The 18645-nt window shown below is 40.1% G+C and overlaps 1 protein-coding gene across 1 annotated transcript; it reads left to right on the forward strand.

Moving 5' to 3' along the window:
* Positions 1-8591: 8591 nt before the first annotated feature.
* On the forward strand, positions 8592-18623 carry LOC121904444 (secretory carrier-associated membrane protein 1-like). The gene is made up of 9 exons (XM_042422197.1): positions 8592-9018; positions 10933-11013; positions 11258-11371; positions 11893-12004; positions 13713-13841; positions 14032-14191; positions 14632-14733; positions 15346-15463; positions 15608-18623. Exons 1-9 carry the CDS (start codon positions 8962-8964, stop codon positions 15767-15769), a joined length of 1035 nt encoding a protein of 344 aa, XP_042278131.1. The 5' UTR covers positions 8592-8961; the 3' UTR covers positions 15770-18623.
* The last annotated feature ends 22 nt before the right edge of the window (positions 18624-18645 follow it).

Consider the following 18645-nt stretch of genomic DNA (forward strand, 5'->3'; position numbering starts at 1 on the left):
ACTTCAGTAGCTTTACACTTCCCTGAATGTCTGCAGAGAGGTTCAAGCAGTCATTTGTTCCAAGTGTGATGAGACAGGATTGAACATAATGGAGTTTTACCTGACCTATTCTCAAAGTGTGTCCGCTCCTTTTTTCTCTGTGAGCAGCCCGATTCTGCTTTGTTATCTGCATTTGTGGTTTTTCCAGCTGTAAACACATTTCCAATGGTGGCACACAAAGTCAGAGATTCATGCATGCTCCAATAGCAGACTCATACAGACTAGTGTATTCATAAATGCATTGTCCCTGCAGTTGCCATCTTATCATTTCCATAAAATCAAATCAACAAGAAGGTAAAAAATGAAAACCCCGCAGAATTGAAACACACCACAACAAAACTGTTGTGGCACTGCTTTTTATAGGATTATTTGATTGAATTTAAAGCAGTTCTCTATAAAAATTGATTAACTGGAAATAAATTATTTTTCAAGGACTGGCAGCATACAAGCACATGAATTTTAAATCTATTCTGAAGCCGTTTGCTCATGTTGTTCATATTTATTTGTATTGTGACACTGGAGAAAAATGGAACTGTGGCGACGATATGGTGGATTATAAAAGTTTTGAGGAGTTTATTTTTCACCAGCAAGCCTCTCCTTATGTGTTTATATACATAATTCATAAGCATTTAAAGAAATCCCAGATTGGGGCTTTAATGCTGAAAACAAACAATGAAGTTAGAGCGTATCCTATGCCATATTCCCCTCTCTCCTATTCATCTCCGTAATAGAGATGCAAGCTCCGTAATGCTCACTGGGAGCCAAGCATGAGATTGAGGATTTCTCACACACCATGCATTATTCATAGTCCAGAGCAACAGAGTGTGTAAGATGAGAATTACACAGCATGAAGAGAACAGGGGAGAGGGGACTGAGGGGAGAAGAGGGGGAGAGGGGAAAGGAAGGAGAGGGGAGCAAAGGTGAGAGACAGTGTGGAAGAGAAAGAGATAAAGGAGAGAAAAGAGAGCGAGATGGTGGACACTGTCAGATCTCCATTTCCTATCCCTTTCAGGTTAACCCCCGGATTGTTCTTCGAGTTTGTGAACAGTGGGGTAGAGGAAATGAATATGGAACCGGGAGCCTGGATAGCTCGACCACATTGGCTCACAATTTGCATTTGTTAAATGTGCGTCTTGTGAGTCGGTTTGTATTCCGAGCACAAACTGAATAGTGAACAGGAAATTTCAGGGTTCTGTTACGATTCGTGTCCGGCCTTCGTTCCTCATAATGAAAAACAGTGGGAAGTGAGTCAGGGTTGGAATTGATTTGTTTAACAATGGAAATGAAACAAAGTAGGAGGCATGGACCAAAATAGGAGGCATGCTATCTTAAATGAAAACACAGGACCAAGAAATTGCAAGATTGTAGCAGATACAATTTGACAAATGACTTGCACAGAATGATATAGAGCATTTTTCATCAGAATAATTGGTAGATGGATAAAAAATGATTTCATGTCCATTACGGTGCAAAAATATTCCTGTGCTGACACACATGAGCCTGGCCAATAGAGTCTTGGTGCATTTAATTTACATCTCAAAAAAAGTTCTTGAAAAAGAGCTGACACAATTGCACAATGTTCCACCATTTTCTGATTGTAATTATTAAATCAAAGCAGAATATTTAATAAGGAATGGTAGCAATAAAATTTTAGTTATTCCTCTGATGACCCCATTTGCTTGGTCTGAAAGCCTTTCGCAGAAGAAGACTTATGTTATTAGTTTGCCAAGTTAATGGAATATTACATTATATATTTTTTCTTTCCAACTTAAATACGTACGTGAATATGCGCATGTGTGTGTGTGTGCCTGTGTGTGCGCATGTCTCCTCAGACTCAGCCTTAATGACAGGAATGTGATGGTTACTGGCTTTTTAACTTCCCAGTGATGAAAAGCCAGTATTAATTTAGGCTACAGATTTCATTTGTTCCGAACAGGAAAAACAATATAAATCACTTTTAGAGTGATTAGAGAGAGGGTTGGATTAATCCAGGCCTGATTAGGGCATTATGCTGGCTTGTTATGGACACACAGGGTGACTGACGGTAATTACTGTCTGTAATAGGAGAGCACACACTCAGTCAAGGCATGAGCCACGGCAGTGTGTGTGAATTTATGTGTGTGTGTGTGTGTGGTTATGTACTGTATGTGTATGCATAGTTTGACTGAATCTAGGGTTGATAATGTTTGCTTTTCACCAATTACATGTTGAAATATGTAGACTGTGTGCAATCAGGGTAAGAGCCGAGAGCCAGCCTTGTGTGAGACACAGGCAGAGGTATCGGGTGGGATATACAAAGGGAGAGGTGAAAGAGTCATGGCTTTGTTTATGATTATTGATATCCTTAGACAAACATATTCACCCGGATAATAAAAACAGATGGCAGCAGGTAAGGCAAATATTACTCTGTGGAAAATTAGAGAGGTGCTAAATCAGCAAATCGAATCTTGTGTGCACGAAGTAGACATACGCACATGCACACACACCTGAGTTTAATCCACACACACACACAATGTCGACAACTTCTAAATCGCATTTCAACCTCTACAAAAAAATGTCGACACTTAAATTAAGGGATATCCTGATTACTCTTGTTCTCCTATTACGTCCATTCAAAAATAAGAGTCAAATATAACTTAAAGAGTAACCAATTTTATGCCATATGTTTTAACAGCACCAGAAAGCATAGAACAGAATCAGCAAAGACTCCATATGCCATTATTGTCTTTATTATGGCAAATTTCCTGCAGGTGTGAAGCTAAATATCTTTTACAGTTTGGAAGCAGACATAAGGCGCGCAATGAGATGTATCCCATTAAAGGCATGGAAAATAAGTATGCATATTTAGCAGAACGCTGCACATCTCATCTCTCCTCCAACTGCACTCTCCCTCCTCCCAGAGCACTCTGTCTCTCTCCTCCATTCTCCTTTTCTCCCCCTCTCCTCTCCCCTTTCTTTCTTTATGGTGGCAATTGTTCCTTTTCATCACATCATTGGTTGAAAGAGAACTTTAACACACCGTTGGCTCAGCAAGAGCTCCACATGATTTGATTGGCTGAGGGCACCCCCCCATCGGTCCCTTTGGGCTGTAAAACAACAATCTAGAAGCTTATTTTATGAGTGCACGCCTCTGCTCTTTGCATGTTTATATCAAACATTTGGAACAAATGGCATCCATTGGCTGGAACAACACAGATAAATCTAGTCAATTCACAGGCAAGGAGAGCAGCACAGGCCACTGAGAAAGTGGCCCACTTGATGGTTGACAAGAGGAGCGCTTGCATTATTCAATTAATACCTGAAAGGGGTACATTTTATGCAGCGTTTACTAAAGCATCCACTAGTCAATGTACGCATGGCACACACAAATACACAAACACACACATACTCCCACACAAACACAGGGACTTGTGTTTGCATCCTGGGAAAAGACTGGACTCCCCTTCCATTTTGCCAAATCAAATATACAGTGAGAGCAAGCTAAAAGGCACTTTCAATCAGCCGCTCTGGGTCTGTCTGTCAATCTGGGAACAACAACAATCTAGCCTACTTGGAGTGGTCTAGTCAACATCCATTCCCCAATAAATTCAATCAGTGATGCTTTGTGTGTTTGTGTCTCTATGTGTGTGTGTGTTGTGCGTGTCTAAGTGCAAGTGTTTATGAGAGAGGCATAGAGAAAGACAGAGACTCTTTCTGACAGGTTTGTTTTAGAACAACAAAAAATCATTTTAAAGTGACACCTGCGTATAGAGAGGATGTTGAATATTCAAGGAAAAAGATATAGAGCCATCCAAGTTGGGAAAATACACAAGTGAATAAATTTTACTTTGAGCACAATGCTATACCTCATTCGGAGTGACAATACGAATCTCTAGTTCACCAAATAATCTTAGAAAGCCAAGCAGCAGAGTTAACAGGCCTCTGAGCTAATGACATTGATGTGGAGGGCTGCACGGTGGAGTGATTGTCTGACTGTTTGAGACCCAAAAGCAGCACTAGCAGGCTCATCATGGACCCACACTCTCATTATTTGGCCACAAATGGAAATGCAAATCGCTCGCTTTGCTGCGGACGCCTCAAATTTATTAAACTAAAAGGTTTAATTTCCATTTTTCTCTGCATCAGCTTTATTTATAAATGTCGTGCCCTATGAAGACCCTGTTATTTTCTCCCTCTCCTGCAGGCTCTTAACAAATCTGCTCATTAATATGGAAATGGAGAATCAATCGCTTTTCCGGCGACGGAGGGCTGTTTCCCTCCGCGGTGTGTAATGTGCTCTGACTGGTCATCAGCACAAACAAATTCACATGCATACATATACCATCTACTGTATATATCTGTATCTCCATCTACACACTCAGAAGAATAGTGCATTCTATATAGTAGCCTATTTTACTATATGGTCGTAACATCACTTAAATACTGAATTTGCCCACCCATTCAGACGACTATCAGACTATTGCCAGAATGGCACCAGATGTTGCAGCATTAATAACCCATAATATCAAGTCCTGCTTATCCAACCTTTCAGAGCCCTAAAATAACACTCATAGACCTTAATGAGATCTAATTATGCACAAGGTTCTTATTGAGGGCAGTATGATGATAATTGCATCTGCAGCTTTTAACACTTGGTCGTCAAGTTGGCCAATGAATTGCTTCTCTCTCCCTTTCTGTCTGTCTGTCTCGCTCTCTTTTCTCTCTCTGTCTTTCTACAGTCAAAAATGGGGAGTGAACTATCACACCTATCCACTCTGGTCCGCGACCTAATGAACATTTCTAAATGGCCATGACCAGCTGGTTAAGAGACTAATGTAGCAGCTATTAGCCAAAGCGGTTGTTTCCACACAGACTCATCTGTGGAAAGCAGCATAAGAGAGGCAGGAGAGAGCGGGACAAGGACAGACAGGTCCCCCCGTTTTCACACCGTTTCTCTCCATACACACATGTACAGTACATACACACACGCACACACATTGCACAGCTTGGCACAGCATGTTTACCTTTCACATTCTGCAGCAAACAAACCATGTGACGTATTCTCAACCCACAGTGCATTAGTGCTTATTAGGGCTTCAAGGTGTGTGAGTGCATGTGTGTGTGAGTGTCTTATTAGGAAAATTCAGTTTCACTCAAGGTCTCAGCACTGCGGTTGCAGACCACTGGCCATTGATTATTCATAGTCTCTGTGATTGGGTCCATTAATACAAGATTAGGGAAGGAACCGATGCTCATTTTGTGTGAGTATGTGTGTGTGTGTGTGTGTGTTTGTGGGCCTGTGTGCATGTGTTTGTGGACAGGAGTTGAATTGTAATGAACCCACAGTTTGTGTTTATCTAAGGTTTATCAATGTGGCACAGTATATAGGTTCAGTACATAAGGCAGAAGGAACAGATCATCAGGGTATGATGTTTGCTTATTGACAGAAGCAAATAACTTTAACTTAAATGTATTGGATGTCACTATAAAATCAAAGCAGCATGGTGCCTTTGTTCAAATATGAGCAATAGGATTCAAACAATAAAATGGGAATATCTTAAGCTCCATCATTTACCACATACTGTAAGATTTCCACCTAATAGCATTTGTTCTTCAATTGAAACTTAATCTGGGTAAATGGTGCTTAAATGTTTAAATCACATTTACAGGCTGTCAACTGATCTGATGTTCTTCACATGGTCACCCTTCGTTTGAATGAAAATAAATTGATGGCAAATGAGAAAGGATTCTGTAAAAGCGACAGATTGGAGGCGACCTATTGGATCGTAGCTCCACCAAGTGGGCATTTTTGGCAACTAACATAAACTCAAAGCCAATGTGGAAAAGCACGCACACCACAGGGGCTCTCAGGAGGTCTGATACACCTTATAGGGACAAGTGAGATAAAATGATTTCCAGTAAATTGACTGGGATTGCTGCTGAGAAAGTTACATATCGTGAAATAAGCAGTTTGTGTGAGGCTCTCAAGCTCTTTCTCACAGGCAGCAGAGAAGCAGCAGACATTTCCATATATCATCATCCTCATCATCATTAACATCATTATCATCATTAACATCATCATCATAATAATCATCAAGTTGAGGAGATTACTGTGGTATTTGACCTACAGGAGCTCAAACACTGTGTATTGTGCATACAGTACATGTAGACAAACACAAGAATGATCACAAAATCAGACTTAAGCAAATAATTTGAGATTCTTCTCTCTCTTTATTTTAATCAAGCTCAGAGCCCAAGCAGGTGGGATTTATCATTTAGTTCCAACTTCCTTGTTTTGTTCAACATGTGTCTGAGGCAAACAAAGATGGAAATAGTAAGAGTAAGCTTCCTTGATTAAAAAAAATATAAAAATTCTAATTCACTGCACTACTATATATTGAGCACAGACATGCAGTAATGGAAGACACATTTATATCTTAATAGTAATACTTCAATGTGCAAATACTCAATTACAAGTATTAAACATGTTACTTAAAGGTGCAATATACAACATTCAGCCCCACTAGATGTCAGCAAACAACTATTTGCTATGTAAAGACAAAGTGAAGTAATGGTGTCCTGAACAGAGAATGAAGTCACACTCCGACTGTGTGTGTGTTGTTATCCGAGCTTCTCTGTTCTTCGTTTCGGAGGCCGGTCCAGCCGTGCATGTTAGTGCATGTGAGCGTGCATGTTAGTGCATGTGAGCACCTCCCTGTCCTCACGTCCATCTTCTACATGGAGGCCGGGGCACAAAGTTTCTCATATTACAGCTAAACAGTACACTAAAATATGTTTCTGAAAACATTTGAGAGAAATAGGCAATGCAGTAACAAAATCTTGATCCATTTTTTTATCAGCATTGCCTAGTTTAACGGTTTGATCTGAGTTTTGGAATATGGAACACTAATGTGAAGCTACAAAATTATATTAAAACCTAAAAAAAACAAAAGATAATGGACCTGGCCATGGTATTGGTTGGTGTCAACAAATCCACCCCTTTTTGATGTAGGGGCTGTGTTGGGTGAACATATGCCTATGTTGTGGTCATGTGGACTCTTGATAGTGGGTAAATTTGGGCTACGTACCTATCACGTGTCTTATATACAACTGTGATTTAGTATTTGAGACAGTCCATTTGTGTGAGGTGGATCAATTTGTGCAGGTAATTCTGAACTCTGGTGGCTGAGGAGAGCAAAGAATGGCGTCCAGAAACATTTTGAACTGTGGTCGTACACTTGCAGAATGTATCTGTTCTTATATATGTCAATGGTTCAAGTGTGCTCCTAACTAAGGTTAAATTAAAGGCGCTCTGCTCCCTGCTCAACTCCAACTCCGCTCCACTCACATGCTCTGAGGGATGTATTACAACGGCTGGATAGGGCTTTAGTCAATTTTTCCCAGTGGTCACTCACAGTATTACAGATAAAAAAAATCCCCCTGCAGCCCAAAAAGCATTTTCCCCATAGACCACTACTGGAAAATAGAAGTCTGTAAAACTGTTGACAGGACACCTCAAACTGCAAACAAGGTCAATTATGACTCTTTCTATTATGAATTTTTCATCCATGGAGGTTTTATAATTGTAAAACTTTCCTCGAGCCGAGAAAGGGATTTAAAAATTTGTGATGTCATCACAATATAAAGTGGGCCAAGCGGGAACTCACAGGTGGGGCCAGTGGGAGAAAAACTACTGCGCATATTCAATGGGCCCTACAGTGTGGAAGCAAACCCAGAAGCTAGAAACATTTTTTAGCATATGCACCGGCCAAGCAATTCTTATTGGACTGAATGGATGCCATTTTTGTTCCAGTATCCAGCTTTTATAATACATCGATGGCTCTGATAGCCACTGTAAACAACATCCTCTACTGGTTCTCATTCCTATCCAGAAGGTGAACAACAGCCCATATGTGTGTTTTCATCCAGTCTCAATTTTATTGAATTATAGAATTTCTTTCTAAACACAAATGTGGTGTTTTAAACAGGAAAACAGGAAATCAACAGTCTGTTCATGAAAGGACAAAAGTTAAATTAGATTCTTTTTTTAACTCAATAGTCACAATGTAAGATATAATTCACATCACCATTACTTTAAAAAATATATCCCTTGGATGCATTAAAACTGTCGCCATTAATCAGAAAAGATCTTAACCAGTTTATATCAAAATCAATGGCTTGCAGAACACCAAATTCTTTTTTTTTCCCCCAAAAAAATCTACTCAAAAATCCAACAGGTTGCCATTTGTGCTCTCATACTGCTATCTAGTGGGCACTTAGGCAAACACACCACATTAAATGAATATGTCGAGCTTGATACTGTATACAAGCTACATTTTCCTCTCAGTAGGTCACCAGATGCCTACAAAAAATGCAAATGTTAATAGTGCCACCGTAGATCACTATTATTTCTTAAGCCCAATTCAGTCAATATTATTTCTTAACTTCAATTCATACAAGGTAGGTTGAGTGGGGAATTGTTTTCTCTCTTGCACTGATGTCTGTAGTGTTTCCCCTTAGAAACTGATGAAGTGGTTGCACCCAGTTTTAAACGCCTTAAAGCGTTCAAAATTGACGTGTTAACATGGTATTTTCTGTCGTCTTAGGACGTACAAATTTGACATATGAATGTGAACTAGACGTTTTGGTCCAATCTGCATCCTTACCGGTGTGTTCAGATGTTACTGTACCTGTCCACGCGTCATGCGGTGCTGAAACAGTGACGTAGAAGGAGTCAGGGTGCCGCCGCTCATCACGCATCCTCTCCTCTCCTGCCATTTTTTTGTGCTACTGTGCTAACTTGCTAAGCAAGGGGTCTCCATCAGCAGGAGGCGGAAACGACTGCAGGCAGCAGAGAAAGGCAGTTAAATCAAGGGACTGACCTTTCCCTGGAGAACCGGGGAGCTCTTCCACACAGGAAACCGTCATCTGAAAGGCTGTAAAATGTCCGATTTTGACAGCAACCCGTTCGCAGACCCGGACTTCAGCAACCCCTTTCAGGTAGCTAACTTAGCTAGCTAGCTGGCTGGCTAATGTAAGCTTGAAAGCCCAATGAGGCCAGTCTTATTTTAGCATCCTTGCTAACTGACAGCTAGCCAGAGGTTTTCCTTGGTAAACGGCTAGGTAGCAGAGCGAGGTAATTATCATTGACTGTATTTATCTTATCTCTCCCACATTATATGGCTGTTCACCTTGTAAAGGAAGCTATCACAGATAATGTAGCACGTTGTTGCTGAGGACGTTTGTTTTTAACGGTTGCCAACTACGAACAAAGACACATGATGTTAGCCGGCTAGCTTTGCCCACCGTCAGTAAACATTTGTTGGCATCAGTTAGGTACATTGTGTGCTTAAATTGCTTCCGAATTAAGTTGGAATCCAAAATTGGAGTTGTAAATGTACTCATGCAGTTGTATATTATCTCAGCAGCAGCCTATTATTAACATTACTTTCCTTTGGATATATCTAATATAGTATGAGCTATGTACACATATCCTATTAGAAACCTTATATACCATTGCATATATCTACTACATTATGAGCAATGTACACATATCCTATTAGAAACCTTCCTTACCTTTACATATATATAATACATTGTGAGCAATGTACATATATCTTAATATAAACCTTACTTACCGTTGCATATATCTAATACAGTATGAGCAATGTACACATATTACCTTTGCATATATTCAATACATTGTTAGCAATGTAAACATATTCTATTATAAACCTTACTTACCTTTGCATATATCTCATTGTGGGATTTTTCCTCTCAATAACAGATGAATTCACATTAGAGTTTTATTGCAATAAACAAACAGAGTTCACATTTTGCAAATGTGGATTTTCCAGTTTGCTAGGCTAAAAGAGATACTGTATGATGTTCAGGTTGGTATTTGTACATACAGCCGTGTGCGTCATAAACATCCCATGTTTGTCACCAGAACATGTATTTTCTAATTAATTTACCGTATCTCTAGGGAGTTTCTTTAAGAGTTGAAGGCTGAATCCCTCTCTGCCTTTCCTCCCTGGGGAGTTTGCTTCTCTGTCTCTGTCTAATGAAAAGTAAAAGTTGAAGACCGAATCCCACAGTTTTGCTTTTGATTTGTGATTTGAATATTTGTTGAAAACACTTTCACAAAGGAAGCAGAGAGCACAAAGTCTAACAATGTGCTCTCGGCAGTATAACATAATCATAATTCTGTAACATAAGAGTATAAGCTTCCGTTTTACTACTACAGCATGAGCCATGTACACATATATGTCGCCGACAACACCTACACTAATATCATAATACAAGCTGTGTGTTTGTATTACAGTTGTCAGCCCCATATTATGCATTGTGCACAGTTGTATTTCCTGGTGTAAACCATCCTGTCTCTTACCATAGACCAAGGGCTGCCAGTAGAGAGCCAACAGTCTGAAGGTTTTCATTTCAAACAGATCCCCTCATGAGGTGATTTCAGTATTGGGTACCTCCACTCTACTTGAAGGTGTGGCAATCAGTGGTCTTTGGTTAGTATGAAAGCCTGCAGACAGATGGCTCTTTATGGCACATGGTGGGCCCCCTTAGACTGTCCTGTCAAGTAAGCAAGCAAGCATGTTATGAGTGGCTGTTTCCAGTTCCTTATGCACCTGGTCCCATTCACAAGATCAAGAAAGTCCACTACAAATTCATTATTGTAACATTAAGATATCTATTGTGCTGCATTACCATCCTGTTTTCTGATGTCCAACCCAACTATGATAACTTGTCAGCATGTGTTAGTTTAAACCCATTGAATGTTTGGTCAGCTGTGGTTTTGCATACAAGCTATAGATTAAATGGCATCGACAAAAATCAAAGCTTTTGATTTTGTGGTTGTAGTTTTCACCCCTAAAATCCTGTATGGTCCTTTCCACCCTGTAGGATCCTTCGGTGACGCAGGTGACCCAGTCTGCCCCTCCTGGTGGTCTGGAGGAATATAACCCCTTCACAGACGCCAGAACGGTCAGCTTAACTAACATCGCTATTGATTATTGTGTGTGTGTGTTTTTGTGTGTTTGTGTGTACGTGTGTGTGTGCTTCTGAGTCAGTGACCTCATTTTATCCACTACCCTCTTTCTCTCCTCCACCTCTCAGTCACAGAGGATTTCACTGACAAAATATGTCTGTGGCCTAATTACAGTTTTGATTCACGGTCTGTCTTGTGATTGCACAAATATTAACACAGAGAATCTATGCTGGCTTACAGGCAGCCCCTGGAAATGCCCCAAAAACTACTCCTACTGCACCTCCCCAGAACACACAACCTGCCATCATGAAGCCCACAGAAGAACCACCGGCTTACTCACAGCAACAGACTCAGGTATTACACACAAAAACATGTTTTTTTGACTGTACATTCAATCAGATGTAGTTTTCTTTTGACTTTCATTTGTCCAGGCTAGACTGACAACATATTCTCTCAACATTGTGTTTCACAACACTTTGTTTTTTCTTGTTTTTTTCTTTTCTTCTTTTCTTTGCTTCTGGTTCACCTTTCCTCTTGTCCTTCATATACTTATCTGTACTCTGATGGCCCAACAGCGGCGTAATGAGGTACTGTCTATGTGTTGAATAGTGTGAATTCATTTAATGCCCTTTTCCCACCTGTAGCTTTCTACTCACAGTGCCATTTCAGAGCTGGTTTAGTACTAACTGAAGCAGACAAGTGACTGAACAGAAGTAGTTGATGCTTTTGTATTTGTAACCTGCCTGTTTCCTGTTCTAAAATAACACACCTAAGCTTACCTGAGTGGAAAAAATCATCATTATTTGCCATGTTAGACATCATAACTCCTGTCAGATGTTTGGGAATTAATAAGATCATCTCTGTGTGAATGTTAGGACCAGGCACGTGCTCAAGCTGAGTTGTTGAGAAGGCAAGAGGAGTTGGAGAAGAAAGCAGCAGAGCTTGACCGTCGGGAGAGAGAGTTACAGTCTCACGGAGCTGCGGGAGGTCAGTCAGTCAGTCAGTCAGTCCATCAGTCATTCACTCTTTTCACCCACATCCCCCCTTTGATCTCAGAGTTTGAATTGGTTGACTGGTTGTTCGTATTCAAAGCAACACTCTCAACGATGTTCATGAGACTCATGAGAAAGTTGATGTGTTACCATGACAGCCAGTGGTTCTGGAAGTTTTTTTCGCCATGCTGTGTTCCCATTTCAATTTTTTTTTTAAACAATATCCTCAATTTTTATTAACATAGAAACACCAGCTTCAATTATTTCAACTTTGTTTCTGAGAAATCATGTCTTGTCCATGATTTTGGCATGGCAGATGATTAAGAATACTACAATACCCATAGGCCTCAGGTGCCGTTGCTATGGAGACGATGCCTGTCAGAGTCGCAAATCAGAGGGGTAATGAATTCAGAAGTCTTAGTTGTTGAAGAAACAAAACACGGCACCGTAGTTGATGAATTCACTCAAGATGACCCAGAAATTAAAACCAAATCGACTCACGCTGCTGTTCGAGGAGCAGCAGCGTGAGTCGACAGGAGAGTTTCATGCCAATCCAAGCCGTAGAAGTGCTCAAACTGTGAGTCACGTAAGTCAAATATTACATATACCAAAATAAAGTATGTAATGACTCTGAAGCATTTTATCTGTCCTTTTATATTCTATTTCATAATTTGCACTGTAACTGTAAGTAATACTCAAAACATTATAAAGAAATAGGTGCCAGTGAATTGAGTAATGGTTGTGTTTACTGGGTCAAGTCAAGTTTTATTTATATAGCCCAATATCACAAAGGACAAATTTGCCTCGGGGGACCTATATAACCTTTACTGCATGTAACATCCTCTATCCTGAGAGCGTTGATTCAAATAAAAATAAAAACCCTATAACGAGGGAAAAAATGGAAGAAAGGTGAAGGGAAGGTACACGGTGAATTCATGCGTTATTAAGTGTCTGTGTGTGACCATCCTCTAGAGTCAGTCAGCATGTCATGACACAAAAATAAGCTCCTAGTACACCCTTTTCACTGCAGACGTTTTGTCTTTTCAAAGCAGGAAAAGCACATTAATAACATTATCGATGGCTGCATTGTATTTAGGTGAGCCAGTTACAGGGTTCTGGCATTGTGCATGCTCACTCACTCAGATGGCTTACTGGGACAGTTAATGGAATGGAGCCATCGTTAATGTTATTATTTACACCTGTGGTTCTCCTGCTTTGACAAGTCAAAATTTCAGCTGTGAAAAGGGTCCATAGAGGAAGGGCGAGCTGTGCTCTTGAAAATGAAAAAATATAGTACAGAAAAAAAAAATCTTTGAGCACTATTCATTATAGCTTATATTATAACAAGGCATCTTGAATCTGGGAAGAAAATAGGTACAGTATGTTAGATATTGCAAGTATCAGCTGTAAGATAAATATTGAGTATGTTGTATACTATACAAAGAGGTGTGTAATTAAAATATAAAACTATTTGGCTATTGGCATAAAATAAAAAGTCAATATTTTTTGTTCACTCACTCCCATACCTCATATATTTTATTATTTTAGGGTACGGGTCTAGTTATACAGTTATACAAAAATGCTTAGACAGGGTTTTCAAAAGGTTTCATTCTTGCTCCTATTCTTCCACTCACAGTTGATGTTGTGTTTATCCTGCACGTGGCACAGACATCATCCAAACACTGCTGTCTTTGTCCTCACAGGCCGCAAGAATAACTGGCCCCCACTGCCGGAAAAATTCCCCGTTGGGCCATGTTTCTACCACGACATTGCAGTGGACATTCCCATAGAGTTCCAGAAAACCGTCAAGATCATGTACAATCTTTGGATGTGTAAGTGGATTCCCCAGCGAAGAGAGAAGCCACCTGCTCTGAAACATATCTTTATCACAAAAAATGACAACACACTTGTCTGCTCATCTATCACGAGGACATTAAAAACAGAGACGATATTATTAATTTTGCTGTCCCACTGTGTTTTTGTACTCAAGTGACAAAAGTTTTTCTTTTTTTTTCCCACCAGTTCATGCAGGCACGCTGTTTGTGAACATGTTTGGCTGTCTGGCCTGGTTCTGTGTGGATGCCACCCGTGGTGTAGATTTTGGCCTGGCCATGTTATGGTTCCTGCTGTTTACCCCCTGTTCCTTCGTCTGCTGGTACAGACCGCTTTACGGGGCTTTCAGGTGAGCAGATACATGTGAATATAAATCAGCTTCTGCAGTAGTAAAAAGATGCAGATGCATGTCTCTGTGGACATCCACAATATGCTGATGAAGCTGTAAAGGCTGTAATTGCTGTATGAAACAAGACAAGAGGTAGGTGGTTGACTTTGAAGATTCTTGGGGGATTGCAGAAGCTTATTCTTGATCCTCGTCTCCTATTCTGACAGTAAACCTACTGAAAATCAAACCATTTCTGACCAAATCTGACCTCGTCCTTTAGGTTTGCAAAACGTACCAGATAATTAGTTAATGTATGGGAACAGAGTAGACTAGGACAGACTGAAGGAAGTGGAGTGGAATTAAAGGTGAAAGGGTAGTGAAAGTTGAATAAATGATGTTTTATTATATTACTGGCCTCATATTGTTCTTTCTCACTACCTCATTCTCTTTCTCCACTACAGGAGTGACAGTTCATTCCGCTTCTTTGTCTTCTTCTTCGTCTATATCTGTCAGTTTGGAGTTCACGTGCTACAAAGTATTGGCATCACTGGCTGGGGGACATGGTGAGTCTTGTTTGCACTTACTGTATTGGTCCGAATATAGGACAGGGTTTGTTTTTTTTCTGGAAATTCATGTGAAAAAGTGGGGTAGTCTTATATACGGGGTTTAGACTTTTTCATGTAAATATACATTCACAACAACAGATGGCGCCAAAAATCTGTAAAAATGAGCTCCTGACTGAGGCAAGTCCGAGGGGCCTGAAAGATGGAGAGACACAGTGATTGTCTCGAACAAAGTGGCTCAAAAGTAGGCCAAGTTAATCCACAGCGGAGGAACAGTAACGTAACAAGAGTTGTCATCATCTCGACTTCTTCACTGTCTCTCCTCTGCTGCGTCGAGCTCCGTGTGTGTGTGTGGAAGGGCAGCCCCGCCCATGGTGAAACAGAGGAGAGAAACTCTGCATGACCATAACTGACAGCAAAACGCAGTAGAGAGCCTCACACTGTGTAATTTAATCCAAGTTGTCAGTCTTTTTCCAAAAATGAGTCTTGTAAAGGGGGGGGTCGTCTTATAATCACAGTCGTCTTATATTCAGGCCAATATGGTACTGATTCTGTACCTCTATGAGTGTGTACTGAATTTCACTCATGTTGTCATTGTTCTGTTCTGTTCAGTGGTTGGATCGCAGCTTTAACTGGTCTGAACACTAGTATCCCAGTGGGCATCATCATGTTACTCATCGCAGCTCTGTTCACCGCACTGTCTGTGGGCTCACTCATCATGTTTAAAAAGGTAACACACTCACAGACTTCTCCAACATGTCGGCACCAGTCGCTGTGTTTAATAGATTGTAACTGAATCGTGTAATATTGTGCCAAAGGTCTTGTGGTAGATCGCTTAACTCGATTTCAACTATTTTTTTACTTCTCTTTCCAGGTGCACGCACTGTATCGTACCACTGGTGCTAGTTTTGAAAAGGCTCAGCAGGAGTTTGCAACCGGGGTCATGTCTAACAAGACCGTTCAGACTGCAGCCGCCAACGCTGCAGCTAATGCTGCGTCCAATGCTGCCCGCGGGGCCTTCAAACCTCATCCATAAACTGACAGTCACATATATATATATACACACATGCTCACACATACAAACATATGCACACACAGTCAAAAGTTGGAGATGCACAACTCTGGACCTGCTGGTTCTTAGATCAAATTGATTCTATTTATGAAAGTCGCTATGCTAAGATTGCCCTGCACACTTTGCTAAAAAGGTGTAAAGAGTCAGAGACTAGATTTAACAGAATTACAGGCAGATAAAGTGACCATAGTTGTCCATCTTCACTTACAATCAAATATCATTAAAAAACTCTCCTACATCCACCCTGTCTGCTTTTCAGTCAGGTGACTGTCTGCTCACATCCCTCGAAACATCAACTAAGTGACTCAAGGTTTGTTCCCAGTGTGTGGGGATTTCATCTCACACTCTCTTTACACACTCCTTCGCTTTCCTTGTTCTGTCCCCTTGAGGTGATCCTAGGCCGGGCAGAGGTGGAAGTACTAGCATACCTTATTTTTGTCATGGTGATGATGACCTCCAAGCAGCTTTCCGCCTGGTAAATACAGGATAGAGTCATGAAAAGTGATAATCTGACCATGGTGTTTTGCACATATTTCTATTTTCTTGCTCACATACTGAAAGTACAGTGCATGTTTGAACGGGTGGGCCTGCGTGTGAATGTTTAATTCACTGTAAGAAAATTGTGGCTCTGGCTTGTTTGTTTTTTTTGTTTGTTTTTTTTTTAATAATCCAGTGCTTGGTCATTGAGACCTGAAAGGTAAATTGTACCTCGTCATATATCAGCGCTTCTATTCTGAGACAAATACCATTCTGATTATGGTAAAACCTGATTCATATAAATAGGAATATGTCTATATGTTCTTATTTAAGGGCCTTCCCGCAGCGCTCTAGAGACAACTGTCAGTTGAACAAATATTCCCACTCTGTGTGCTACTCTGATTGGGCAATGTGTGATGTGTCAATATTTCTGTGGCTTATTAAGATTTGACAGCATGGTAATGACGTGCATTTTTAGCACACTCAACAAGGTAGCTGTTTCTTTGGCAAAGTCATTCTGTCCACTATTAGCCTTTTCTCTGGCTACAGGGGTCGCCACTTCGGCGGGAATGCCTGCCTACGTAAATTCTCTCGGTTTCTGTGAGAAGTGAGCTGTAAAGTTATTGCATGTCCCGTCGGCTGTTTGACTGATTGATGATGTACGGATCTATTTGTGAAGACGCACTGAACACCCAGGTCAGGTCACCGGTTCTCACCATAAACCTAAAAGAGGTCCAGTCATGTCCTGGTGCATTAAAAGGGGGGAAAACTTGAGAAATATTTGCATTTTTCTTCATGTATGTGTGACATTAACAGACTACTATGTGGCTCTATCTCAGTTGTTTTTGTAGCTCTTCACACTTGGTTAAAAACTAACGCTGCTATACATTTGAGAGCCGCTTGGTCGTGGCCTCCTGCTGTCATCTTTCCTTCTGAAAACACATATCTTACTGTCACCAAACGGAGCGAGAGGGAGAACTGAGAGATGTGACCTTGCCTTTTCTCACAGAGGATGACCTGGATTAACACACATACATAAAGTAGTGCAAACATTGATACTATGTTTATGTAAACTACACAGACTAATTGTCCGTTTGCATTTTTACAGACAAAAAAGTCAGTCCATTGAATTTCTTCTTGTCAGTATTGGAGTATTGGCATCAGAACTTTCATAGCCAAAATGAACATTAAGCTAAGACAGGAGTGAAGCACATTTAGTGATATCACTCGTTACGTTAATTTATATACAATGATAATGGTGTTATTCAGCACAAAGTTGTACAGACTTGTCACTGAGTATATGGATGTGGGTCGCATTTGTGTCGTGCTTTAGCACTTCTCATAGTGGTGGTGAGTGTCTGAAGATGTGCGTGATAGATGACTGATGAGTGGTACCACTGTTATTACAAATGTGTGGGACTGGACATTATAGTGGAGGAAATACTCCTGTGAGTGTTACAAAGTTGAAGGTCAATAATTTGAAATAATGGGCCTACATCTTGGCAGTATTTTTCTTGTTTGGAAACATTTTTTTTGTTTTAAATTCATTGCACATTTCTTGTTTTACGTTGAACTTAGTGCAGAAAGCAAAATGTTTTTATTTATGGTGTAATTTAAGTTGTTTGAATCTCCGTTTTATTTGGTTTGATTTTACATAATGTATTATGTTTGTGTGGTTTTGTAATGACATGATCATAGCATCAGCTAGATTTAAAAAAAAAAAAAAAAAAAAGTGTTCAATGTTAATGACTTTGCAACTTGACCCTGCAAGAGTTGTGCTTGTATGGATGAGGATCTATGAATGATTGTTATGACAGGAAAAAAAAAGTCTCCCTCAAGTGTTATTCTACTGTATGTCCTGAAAAGCTGTGAGAAATCTACCAAATGTCCATATAGATTTGTTTTTAAATCTTGGTCTGTGATGTGTTCCCTTGCCATGTTTTACTTATATTACACACACTTTTTTTTTTTTTTTTTGCTGCGTACACCCACATGATTCCCATGTAGCTATAGTTTTAAACAGTTGTCATATGAAGCCAAGCCACAGTGGGTAATCTCTTGATGTATTTGGCAAGCTGGTCTGCAGTACAGAACGACGAGTTTTAAGTTTGCTGACACATAACTGTGTTTTTGACCTGTGACCATGTTATTTCACTGAATCAGAGAAGAAACTCATTTAAAAGGGACACTTGTACATTTTGTAAAGTTGAAAATTTGATCCCCATAATCAATCACATGTAAAAAGAAAATGTAATGCACTCTTGTCTGGCCTTTGTCGCATGTGAAATAGTTTGAGTTTTGTATATTTATGGTATTAACATGAAATAAAATTTGAAAGAAATATTTGTGAACTTATTTTCAGG

The sequence above is a fragment of the Thunnus maccoyii genome, chromosome 9 (genome assembly GCF_910596095.1).
Source record: "Thunnus maccoyii chromosome 9, fThuMac1.1, whole genome shotgun sequence".
In the NCBI taxonomy this organism is placed as follows: domain Eukaryota; kingdom Metazoa; phylum Chordata; class Actinopteri; order Scombriformes; family Scombridae; genus Thunnus; species Thunnus maccoyii.